Raw genomic sequence first — 11,708 nt, 5'->3', positions numbered from 1 at the left:
GTCGCAAAAACGGCTCAAAAGAGTCAAAAGCAATTTGCAGCGACTCGCAAAAAAAAATTCTTTGCGCTATACACAGTTCAATTAATTAACTATTGTAATTTAACATGAAGGAAAAATTTTAATTGATTAAAAGTTTAAAAATAATATAGCAGTTGTTTGTGTAATTGAATATCAAATCGTGAAAAAAGGGAAAAAATTCTTATTGTTAAGAAAATTTAACATTTAAAAATATCAAAATTAATAGATAATAAATCAATATTTAAAAATAAACAAATTTAAGTAGTGTAAGCGTTAAGAAAAGAGCAAGAACATTAACATTACACAAATATTCAAATAGATATAAACACATATAAAGACAGTGAAAATAGTGATGAAGTAATATAAGTGCAGGCAAAAAATATCACGAGGCATTGTTTGCTTTGTGTTTGTGAACCCTTGCCTTTTAAGTCAAAATCAGTGGAATATAAATTTGCATTCTATATTAATACCTTTGCATTACCCGGCGATACCCACTGTGCAGTTTGCGATTTGCAAATTCCAAAACTTTATTTTCTAAGCTAAATTATTATATTTAATCAACAAATTAATAGAGGAACCCTCTCTTTGCTAATTAATATTTGCGTACGTGCTTGGACATACAATTAATTTAATCTGCCCTTCCGAAACTTTTTATCTCGCGGCAAAACGTGCTGACAACAGACGGTTCCTCCCCTCAGCGCCGCGAGCAACCCTTGATATGGGGTTGCGCGCGAGCTAGGGGGCCAAGTTGCGTATTTCTAGTAGTACGTAGTATACGCGATTCAGTAGCACACAAGATGCAGTCGGCAAAAAAATCGATAAATTATAGCGTCACTTTCCATTTTGCTGCTCTAGCCGTGAACGCTTTTGATCAAGGTGCCGATTCTAACGCGCGCCAAAGGTCAACACACACTTTTAGTTCTTACTGACACTTTTTTAATGAGATTTGCAAGCACCTGCTGTTTTACAAATAAAATAAATTCGGCGTTGGCTGGCTGTGAAATTCGCTGCTGGACACCCAACGCCGGTCGAGAGATCATTCCAATATCGCGTTAGGGTTAATTTTAGTGCCGCCTCTTGCTTGCACACACTGGATGGTTAAAAATAATATTTGTCCGACGCGGCAGACTGCGTAAATATAAAATACTCATATTTCGGGTCCACATCTACTCTTACTCATCCAATTATACATAAAAAAAAATAATAATAAACCCGCTGATATATTATTTTCTGGATTTTTCAAAAATAAATTTTTGGTAAACTTTTTCGTTTGTAATTAAATTGTAAAAATTCACTTACAGAACAAATTTTAAATGATGCAAAAATGTTCTCCTAAATAATTACACATAATGCATGAATATGATAGGGATTTTCAGAGGAAAAAATAAACATTGCGATCTTACCTTGAGCAAATTAGTTGATCCAACTGCTTTTTGGCCTTGGATTCTTGTTCCCAAGACGATGAAGGAATGACTACTTAAAACGCGTGCTGTTGTTGACAAACAATCGGTGACTGGCCGCACGACCCGCACAGACCCGCAGTCACTAACACACGCTGATCCGATCCTGACTGGATCTCTTCACTCTCTAAAGTCCACGCTGCGCCTACGGCTCGATCGCGCTGCCTCACTACTTCACATCTTGGGGATCGCGAGTACCATGGGATGGCATAGGGGGTGAATTTAAAGAGAGTGGAGAAGACCCCTCGCGGACGGCTCTCTCCGCGTGCAGTATCTTTGTGACAGATGCGAGATACGCTCTCATTCGCATCCCTGCAAGCAGAAATAGTTATTAATGGTTAATGTAAATAATTATTCCGATTATTCCTAATTATTTATAAAAAAAATTACTAATAAAATAGATAAGAGTACACTTATTGAACACAAATAAATTGTACACTAAATAAAATGGAACTTTAAAATTTCTCTTAAAAAAAAAATGAGAAAATATGGTTTATTACCTCTCAGCTATATTATTCAATCTAGTTAGAGATTACATTTCTTAATTCAATTTCTTTCATAATTTTATTACATTGAAGATAATTATAATAATTGAATAAAAAGTTAAAAATGACCGCTAAGTTGCCATTTTCAGTTTAATTTTTTGCTTAACAATATTTTCTTTTATAGAATTAATTTGCAAAAAAAATACAAGAGTATAATTTATTTAAATCTTCAAGTGATTTTTTTATAATTATGATTTTAATTATATTTTCCTCTTCTAGTTGTTTGGGATTGAGTGATTAGGGTTAGTATGTAATAAGTTAAGAATGAGTATACAATTATTCGATTTATTTCCTATGGAGTTCAAAAAACTAAATACAAATTAGACTTTTTCATAAAAATTTCTCTTCTTCCAAATCCACTTATATTCAGGCTTGGGTGGTTTTCTTTGCCCAATTGTTGACTCGTCATAGTATGATTTGAATTTTTTCCATTGACCTCTTTTTTCAGGATCTTTCTTGCTGTAGGTGGGGTTTAAGTTGGACATCAGTCCTATAAACAAATTTTTTTACATAACAACTTAGTAAAACATATATTTTTAAATGATATTATTTTTGTAAGTTTCAGTTTCATTTAAAATATAAAATATTCATCAATCAAATGGATTTTTATTTTACCTGCTCTTTGGGCCATTGTGACCATTGTTCCTATCCTTTTTTGCTGTTTCCTACACAGCCCAGTAATTCGCCTTGGTAACATGCATCCATCAGGTCTCACAAATTGACTCAAAATCAAAACATCCTGCAGAATAAATAAATATATTTTTATTTTTTGCTGATAAGCATATTGTTCAAAAATTACTGCATGTAAATTTTCTGAAAGAGTTTAGTAAGAAGTTTACTCACCGTGTGCTTTACTTCTAATCCAAGGGAACAAATCGAGCACGAATTTGGATTTTCAGCCACCACTTTCAATACTTTATCAGCTTTTGGCAAGTCAACATAAACTCCTTCGATCGTGATGTTTTTCCCATCATTGACCTCCCGAACTGAAAGATGCATTGGTTAATTATTAGATATTAGATTAGAACTTTTAAATTGCAGAATAAATATTATGTTTATTACTACTATTACTCATGATTAATAATAATAATAACACTATGTAACAACAGTTTAAAACTTACTCTCTTTTAATCGATTTGCCGGCGACACTGAAAACGGTCTGAGGAATTTTATGGGGTACGATTCACACCTGGATGCAAGCGTCCCTAGTCGTGGAGCCAATTGGAATAATTTAAACATGGTCTAGAAGCAAATTTCTGCGGTGAAAATAAAGAATCGCGAACGCGAAACCAAACAAAGGACTCGGCCCACTCGGTTTCCAGGCTGGTGCCACACCTCCTTCGGCCCCTCTCGCAAATTAATGTACCAACTTAATAACGTTTTAACCAACCTAACAAACACAGGCGGCTAAAGATGATAGGGCCAGTGCGTACTGCGTAAATGGCTAAATGCGTATTAGCCGTGTCATGTGTCATATCATATATGTATTATATTCTAATCCAAATTCCATTTCTCATAAATACACCACCACCTCACCGCATCATACTAAATTAAAAAAAAAATATATATCAATCAAATTTTTTTTTCTATTTTTCCTTTTCACACTTTAATTATTGTTAAGTGTCTGATTTCTGATAAAATAAATTGAGTTTAAATGATAATATTCATTTTTCAATCATTCTCATGTTAATAAAAAATTATCATAGCTAGATAATATAATAAAGTCAGAGACGATGTTTATTATTACGTCTCAGAAAATGTTGCAACTTTTCAATGGAAAAGTCAAATTGTGCTAGATTTTTTTTTAATTTTAAGAATTTGAGAGCGTTTATATATAATTAAAATTTCTGTTCACTATATATAATTAAATCCAAACATTATCTTTTTGTATTGTAATGCAGAAACATTTATTACTTCAATTGATTGAATGAATATCATTAAAACAGCACTCACTTCTGTTAAACTTGTACAAAAACACTCATTTTCTAATGAGGTTATAGGGGGCTGATCTTTTGGTAATTTTTCTATTTTTGTTAAAAGCTTCACAAGTTAATGCACTGCACATTTAATTTGACAGCAAGTAGCAATGCCATAAAACACCAATCGAGATATTCATATATTTTTAAAATGTCATCATAATGAGAGTCAACATCATCACAGTATCAAAAAGAATTTAAAGTTTTTGCCAGAAGTTAAAAATAATTAATGAAATTCCACCCTTGAACTCACTGATAAGAAAATATTATTACCGAGAAAAAAAATCAAACTGCACCAGCATGTGCAATTGTATTTGCATAGCAATGGTAGTTGTGGTGCATTTCAACTCAACCCTGTAACGCAAAACGGCCAAGTCAGAAAGTAATCAACAATAAGAATATTTGGTCTGTCTGTAAGGCGTGAATACACATATAATAGTAGACCATCATTGTCAGTGATATCCTCAAGATCGTGAATTATATTTCATAATTGCATTTCAACAACCATTCTACGAAAATAAATAAAAATAATATTAAATGTGCAAAGAATTGATTTTTCATTCTTATTAAATGCACCATAGGATGCCTCAAAATAAGGTAAAGCTAAAGTAAGAAAAAATTATTTCAAAAAATTATACAGAAAGTACAACGTTATACTATTTTCACAGATATTCTATCAAGGTTTTGCATAACTGAAAAAAATCAGCACTCCAACAACCCTCTCTCTTTTTGCTAATTTTCCAAATCTTTTTTTTTTTATATCACATTTTTTTTAAACCCCTGCAACCTCAGATCTGCATGTTGTGTTTTGTGGGGATTGCTGCTATCACTATCAAGACAATCCTCTTCCAAACCATCCACTTTCATTTTTTCAGTCTTTTGTCAGTCCTTAAGTTTCGCCGCCGTGTCATGATTCCTCGTCATCCTCCTGGCGACGCAAAATCCATGCTCACAAAATTACGCAGCAACGACAGTAGCGTTGTCGTGTCGCACCAGAAGCAGGCGGTGGGGTTACTGGGGCAAAGTAGGCATGCACCTTGATGTTAGGCAAATGGTTCTGTAAATTAAAATACTTGTAAAAATTCTAGTTAGATAATTCTACTGTGACGCACTCTTAGTCTTCGGATCCCAGCTCGAGTGATGAGCTGGCAGTCGTACAGTTCAATCCTCTGCAGATTGTAACATGAAATTAAGTGATCCAATGAGGCATCTGTGATGAATGGGCAATTGTCTAGTTCCAAAACAGTGAGATTTTCAGCTGCACATTGGGAGGTGCTCAAATGCCTTATGCCTTCGTCAGTGATCAACTCACAATGCGACAGACTCTGCAAAATTAATTAAAAATTAATAACATGTTTCAGTATAAAAGACTATTAAAACTAAATATAAATATAACTTACTAATTTCTCAAGGCGAGCACAATTCATTGCCAAGTGTATAATTGTAGCGTCCGTTATTAATGAGCACTCCTCGAGGTCCATTTTTTCCATTAAATGGCAACTCTGAGAAAAAATAATACATTAAATTAAATCATTTGAAAAAGCGTGCAAATTAATTTACTCTTGCCAATGCCTGGAACCCTGCATCTGTGAACTGGGAACAGCTGGCCACCTCTAATGTGCTGAGAGATTGGCAATGCTGAGCCAAATTCATCAGAGATGTGTCTGTCAAATTGGAACATCCGGACAAACAGAGATATCGGATATTCAAACAACTCTCTGCCAGGTGTTGGACAGATTCATCTGTCAAAGTCTGCATACATTTAAAATAATTTTTAATAAAAATATTTAATGATTATTTATAAATCAAAACTTACAGAACAAGAGTGCAAATTTATGACCTCTAAATTTGGGCAAAAACGGGCCAAACTAGAGACGGCTCTGTCGTTAATATGAGGACATCCTTTGGAGATGAAAAACTTGAGTTTCCTGCAGCCTCTACTCAAAGCTTCCACTCCTATTTAAAAAGAAAAACTATAGCATCCACTTCACTTAAAATTTCACACTACTGCACCATTATCAGAGATTTGGTCACACCACGAAATGTCGATGTAAGTAAGTTGGTGGCACCCATCGGCTAAGTCTTTAAGAGACTGGTCTGTGATGGCTGAGCATGAATTGATGTTGAGGCGTTGAAGTTTTGGGCAGTGTCGGCTAAGTGACTGGCATGTACTGCAAAGACGATGCAATTTTAATGAAGTATAAAAAAAAATTCAATAAGGCACGTCACTTTAAAAGGCGCCAATTTAACTTCAGTTGGTATTTACATTTTATTTTTAGCCCTAACTGAAAATTTTACAGATGTGTGTACCTGTCCGTGATTTTCTTGCAGTCGTTCAGGTTAAGCTCCTCAATATTATTGCATTGCTGGGCAAAAGTCCTGAGTGAACCATCAACCACCGACTGACAGCCCCGGAGGCTTAGCTTTTTTAGGAAGCCGCCGCATCTCCGAGCAATGTTTTCCACGACAATCCCCTAAGCAAAACACATGTTTTTTTTTCTTATTTCCTGAAATAAAAAAATTTACCTCAACATCTGTTTGAAAGTCAAACAAGTCTATCCTTTGCCAATTCATTCCATCCAAAGCCAGTTCGTTCCAAAGTTTGGACACTTGAGCGCATCTGCACAGTGAAACCACGTCCAAGTACGAAAAGATCCTGAATTTTCATTTATATAGTTTTAAGGTTTTCTTTTAGAAATTTGCAAAAACCAGACCTGAGAATCAATTCTTTGGGTAATTTTTTGTTGATCATTGCTTCTTCGTCTAAAAAAACACGTGTAAGCTGAAATTAAACGGATTCAAAATTAGAGTGATCGGATGCATGTGCATTTTACTGTTTAGATTTTATCAAACCACTATACTTATTTACTTATGGAATTAAATAAACCAGGAGATATAATTAATAATAGATAGATGCAAGAGTAGTAAAAGGGATTTGTGCAAGAAATCCCTTCATCCGCTATGACTGCAGGTTTTATAGAATAAGCAACTTGGTGAGGCTACACGTGCATGCTGCTGACCTATTAAAGCGCGTGGGGCTGTCTGCCCTATTTTCCATCCTAGCATCTTTTGCTCGCTCTTTATCCTGAGTAATCATCTATATAGCGCTCTATTGACACACTTTGGAGCTTGTGTGTTGATAAATATATTGCAGGTCATTACAGTAAAATTTATTATTATAAAATAAATAAAAGTAGGTAAAATAAAATGCAAGTAAATATAATACTGAAAAATTGTCAGCGCTCATCGTTCAAATACAGCTAAAATAATTTTGTTTTGAAATATAATCAAAATTAAATATTATGAAATTGTTTTTATTTTTCAATACCATGTGATGATGTGATATAATTTGTTTGTGCTTGAAAAGATGATTAAAAATTATTGAAAATAAATCATTTATTTTTGGACCTCATAAAACGGATACAAAACGTTTAAAAATTGGCAAAGCAAAAATTTAAGGCAATTTTTCTTAATTTGAAGGGGAATTTTGTTTCAATAGATTTTCATAAGATACTCTTTTGTTTCCTTGTAAAGTTCTGTGAAAAAAATTAAATACATGTTTCATGATGGGGCTGCAGCAAGCGAGATAAAAGTGTGCAAATTGGGTTGCACAATTTCCCTTTCGTTTCGGGTCACGCGCCCACCCACCGCTGGGGTGGCTTTTAACACCAATGACAACGATTAAAACCTCAGGGTTCAGGGTGAGGATGACTAACCTGAATATAGTTTTGCTTCATAGTCGAAAAGCCGTGATCCTTTTTGCGTCCCAGAGATGGGATCCACCAGGGCTTCACCTACAAGAGTGGGAAATGCATCATGGAAAAGCTGAAAGAGGGAAAAGCAGTGCAGCTGGCGTGTTGCATTTATTGCGCAAGACAATTTCTCAAAGTAAAAATGAGAACACCCTACAACCAGAATGCACACGGATGGCAAAAAAGGGAGAGCGCGCAGAGGAGAGAGTGCAGTGCAGCCCCAGCTACTGCGCCCTGCGCACTTACCATAGGTGAATCGGGTGGTGAAGAATGCACCTCCTGCTGGACACCGTCACTGAAACACAGCCCCAGAATCCAAGGGTCAAACGCGTGTCACAAGCACGTCCTCGATATAAGCGTTGTTAAAAAAACCCACCCCCGGATGTAGGAGCTACAAAGCGCTCAAAAAAGAATAAAGGGCCGCTCCGTATCGCGGACTAAGGACACCGACTTAGGTGCAATGCACTGCGGAAGATGTGCATATTAGCATATAAGGAGATGCAATCAACGGGATATATTTCCATGCAAACAACTCGCGAGCAATGAATTACACATACATACTCACTCGATTGATAACAACAACAATAAACACCAATGAGCGACGTCGGTCCGGGCAAGTGCACGGCCCCGTCCTGCGATCCGCGGTGTCTCAACCCTTCCGCCGCTCGTTCCCTGCGCGCCTCAGACTGGACCTCGGCGCATTAGAGGCTGGAAAAGCGGCGGACGGCCGCTACTGTCACCTTCGTCTAGGTCTAAACAAAATCAGCTGGTCGGGGAATGATGGCTGACGACCTACTTCAATGGAGGCACGGGGTCTTTAAACAGGATCGAGTGGCCCTTTAAAAATGGCAACTCACGTCGCCTCGTTCGCAAGCTCCCTTACGCTGTTGCTACGTGCCTTGATTCTATGCAATAAAAATTCCTCTGATCCATAATGGAAATAATTAAAAAAAAAAACCAACAAGATATTTAATTATTTTTCTTATAATTATTATTTTTGTAAATTTAAGCTTTGTAATATTTTTTTATCTTTATGTAATATTATTTATTTAATTAACTAAAATTCTTGCTTTGTATCAAGCATACTCAACGTTTTTTTGTGTTAATTAATACATTTATTTGCAGGAAAGATAACACATCATTACAATCCATCAAAACAAGGTTCAAAATAGTACTTAATTTAAAACTACCAGCTAATTATGATTATTAAATGATTATAAGCAGAGAATACCATTTCGATACGGATATGAACAATAATTAAAATTAATGCTTTTTGTCAACGTAATATTTTTTTACTTTGTAGCTTCATAACGGATTATTAGTTTCTGAGTCAAGTCAATCTGATTTTCTGGAATGGATCACGGAGGCTGTTATTTCACTAGAGCGGAATCAGTTCAAATGAAAAAAAGTAGATCAATTTTGACTTGCCCCCAGTTGACATCAACCAGAATTAGACAGCAAGGTAAATTTTTCCTGCCAAATCATCTCCTTTAATTAAATTTTGATCATATAGAGAACTAGCATAATTGAACACTACATTTTTTTTTTACATTTCATTAGATTTTTAACTTTTTTTGTAATTTTTGTTATTTTAATAAATGGTCTTGCCCTTAAATACAGAGGGAAGAAGGCTACGAGAAAAGCAAAGAGTGTGGCAAGACGATGATTTTAAAATTGGAAAAAATACCCTCACCCACCACGACAGTAAACTACGCGTTAATTTAAATTGAAATAAGTGCCAATCGTCGTTATAAAAGTTGAATATAGATCGTCTTTGCCACGTGCCACACAAGTTGAATTTCTCACAGCCCCACTCAGCATGGGGAAACTGATTTGAGTGCCATTCGCATTGAAACAGGAGCCGACGAAATGGCCTGGAATTGCTGGAGCAGCTTTTACTTTACTCGCGCATCAAAGCTCTCTGGAGCTCATCATAACAAGCAATTCCGCACAAACTTTGCACAAGTTAAAATGCTGAATTGCTGGAAAAGTAAAGTAAAAGTCTCCATGATGGTATTCATCCCTGAGTGCCACTGATGAACTCGTTTCTTGTGGTTTTTCTTTTAAGTAAATCTTGCATTTTTAACACTAAGTACTTAACTCTAGTCTTTCGTCTGATAAAAGCATTGAGAAGTTGCATAGAAAATGGGGCAGTGTTCTGGCGGATGGAATTTTACCCAGATGCAAAACGAGTTACAACAGTGGCACTTGAAGGCCACTCGTTTAGATGTTAATTAAGGCTGCTTATTCGATGGAGTAGTACATGTAGAGGTTGCTTTCGATGCTGGCTGGTACCAATTCGTGATCTGGTGGTAGAACTTGGAATCCCAGGAACATGAAAGTGCGAACCAAAAGGGCTGAAAGCAACCATTAACATAAATATAATTCTATTCTAAATTATAAAATATTTAATAGGCTATACCTCGGTCGGTTCGGTCCTTCTTGAGGCACAAGATGATGCTCTTGCACTGCAGCACGTCTTCTGCGTACTCCAAGATTGACACGAAACCTTCCTTGGACCCCTCAGGCAACAGGCAGCTCGGCACTTGCAGGTACAGACGTCCCTGCCACAGCACCGACTCCCAGCGCACCTCCGTATTCTGGGCCAGGTGAAGCACGAAAGTCAGCCGCACACTGCCCTGTTCTGCACCACCGTGGCGGCGGCCAAGCTCCTCCTTTGGAAATCAGATTTTAATATTTCGCAAATTTTAAAAATTGAAAAAAAATTACCTGCACGGCATTCTGGTGGCTCACAGAGAGCTCTTTTGGTTTCCCCACACCGCTGCCCTCTGTGTTGAAAGGCGAAGACGGCGTGACGCAGGCGGCGTGGGGGACATCAGGACCACCACCGAGGCCCGCCGCCCAGAGTTATGGAAAAGTGGCGGGGTTCAGGTTGGCTGCAACACAAAATGCATTTTCCGGCTTAGATACAATATTCTCATTGTAGAATTGAAAAATAAGAATGTGTGTATATTGGCACTCGGTGGCCACGTGATCTTGAACTTCAACAAGGTCTGGCGTCTTTGTAACAAGAGCAACAAGAATAGCGTCAAAATAAATATTTAACATAGCCCGGTGTCTGCTGGCATGACATTCGGAGAGGACAAAGTCGAAATAGCTTTACATGTTCGTTGACAGGTATTCGCCACTGGTCTTGATAAAGTACCCACTGGCCACTGAATTATTCAGGGAATTAGAAATTCTCTTGGAATGAGAAGCTTTTCAAGTATAATAAGTATTATTTAATTTACAATAGTATTATTATATAAGCAATTTTTATTTTAATAAATTTTGAAGACTTAGAATTTTTTATTAAACGCTTTTAATTATTTTTTTTATTTACACGATAACGCTTTGCTAAACAGAAATGCACTGAAACTAATACAGAGGAAATTGTCACATAAACATGGCTGATTATTATTATCTGAGGTTTCTGCTGGACTAGTTTTTCTTTTATTCTGCAATTTTAAGTGCAACAACAACAAGTAGAAGCAATCACACAGCTCCTCTAATTAAGAAACTATTGCTCAATTTAGCAACATTAGCCTTAATGAGTGAGTCTTTTGATTGTCTGATGCGCATTTTGTCAGATAAGAATGTCCAACACTTGACTCATTATTGACCGTTCTGCACGTGTTTTCGATAAACACAAAGGAAGGCACAGGGTTCGAAATTGATACGTACTTGTCCAACGGAGCGTAATTTATATTATTGACGTTCATGGCACTTGGTGCTGGCATTTTGCTGCTTGTGCGGCAACAATCGGGTTCAGAAAGACTTGCTGGTGGGTTTTTTTTCTAAACTTGTGTCGTCACAAAAAGATGATTGTGAGATCAACGCGAGATTAGATAAAAAGAATTTTCCTCAAGGCGCGAGCACTTTGAATTCAAAATTCAATTGGGGTGAAAAAGAGCCGGATCGCAGGTTGTGTCCGAGCTGGCGAACACCATCCTAAGC

At 36.5% G+C, this 11,708-nt stretch overlaps 3 protein-coding genes across 5 annotated transcripts; all 3 read right to left on the bottom strand.

Annotated features, from left to right (window-relative positions):
• Positions 1 to 2,294: 2,294 nt before the first annotated feature.
• LOC132194743 (large ribosomal subunit protein mL66) lies at positions 2,295 to 3,367 on the bottom strand. Its single transcript, XM_059616224.1, has 4 exons — positions 3,145 to 3,367; positions 2,867 to 3,009; positions 2,639 to 2,762; positions 2,295 to 2,513 (listed from the first exon to the last, which is right to left on the bottom strand). The coding sequence occupies exons 1-4, from the start codon at positions 3,260 to 3,262 to the stop codon at positions 2,344 to 2,346; spliced, it is 555 nt and encodes a 184-aa protein (XP_059472207.1). The 5' UTR covers positions 3,263 to 3,367; the 3' UTR covers positions 2,295 to 2,343.
• Positions 3,368 to 4,458: 1,091 nt separating this feature from the next.
• LOC132201401 (F-box/LRR-repeat protein 2) lies at positions 4,459 to 8,543 on the bottom strand. 3 transcript variants are annotated; one of them, XM_059627575.1, is made up of 12 exons: positions 8,317 to 8,543; positions 7,998 to 8,046; positions 7,716 to 7,824; positions 6,714 to 6,781; positions 6,526 to 6,655; positions 6,310 to 6,473; positions 6,013 to 6,170; positions 5,816 to 5,955; positions 5,560 to 5,751; positions 5,400 to 5,501; positions 5,112 to 5,324; positions 4,459 to 5,056 (listed from the first exon to the last, which is right to left on the bottom strand). In XM_059627575.1, the coding sequence occupies exons 3-12, from the start codon at positions 7,734 to 7,736 to the stop codon at positions 4,949 to 4,951; spliced, it is 1,296 nt and encodes a 431-aa protein (XP_059483558.1). In that variant the 5' UTR covers positions 7,737 to 7,824; positions 7,998 to 8,046; positions 8,317 to 8,543; the 3' UTR covers positions 4,459 to 4,948. The 3 variants fall into 3 exon arrangements, with proteins under 3 accessions (XP_059483558.1, XP_059483545.1, XP_059483551.1); XM_059627562.1 differs by having other exon boundaries at positions 7,716 to 7,793; XM_059627568.1 differs by lacking the exon at positions 8,317 to 8,543 and adding an exon at positions 8,128 to 8,272 and having other exon boundaries at positions 7,716 to 7,793.
• Positions 8,544 to 9,121: 578 nt separating this feature from the next.
• Positions 9,122 to 10,619, bottom strand: LOC132193090 (ornithine decarboxylase antizyme 1; the record flags this gene model as incomplete). Its single annotated transcript, XM_059613475.1, has 3 exons — positions 9,122 to 10,108; positions 10,174 to 10,426; positions 10,482 to 10,619. Coding segments are annotated over 3 exons (504 nt in total), but the record flags the coding sequence as incomplete, so codon positions are not given.
• Positions 10,620 to 11,708: the final 1,089 nt, after the last annotated feature.

The sequence above is a fragment of the Neocloeon triangulifer genome, unplaced genomic scaffold (genome assembly GCF_031216515.1).
Source record: "Neocloeon triangulifer isolate White Clay Creek 2 clone unplaced genomic scaffold, ASM3121651v1 ptg000001l, whole genome shotgun sequence".
Taxonomy (NCBI): Eukaryota; Metazoa; Arthropoda; class Insecta; order Ephemeroptera; family Baetidae; genus Neocloeon; species Neocloeon triangulifer.
Note: the sequence above shows the minus strand (reverse complement) of the source record. Positions and strands in the feature narration are given on the sequence as shown.

Coding starts and splice junctions, on each gene's coding strand:
- LOC132194743 (XM_059616224.1), bottom strand. CDS start 3,262: ATGTTTAAATTATTCCAATTGGCTCCACGACTAGGGACGCTTGCATCC. Junction 3,010..3,144: donor GGCAAATCGATTAAAAGAGA/GTAAGTTTTAAA, acceptor TGCATCTTTCAG/TTCGGGAGGTCAATGATGGG. Junction 2,763..2,866: donor GATTAGAAGTAAAGCACACG/GTGAGTAAACTT, acceptor TTTATTCTGCAG/GATGTTTTGATTTTGAGTCA.
- LOC132201401 (XM_059627562.1), bottom strand. Junction 6,474..6,525: donor ACTTTCAAACAGATGTTGAG/GTAAATTTTTTT, acceptor TGTTTTGCTTAG/GGGATTGTCGTGGAAAACAT. Junction 5,325..5,399: donor GTGCTCGCCTTGAGAAATTA/GTAAGTTATATT, acceptor TTAATTTTGCAG/AGTCTGTCGCATTGTGAGTT.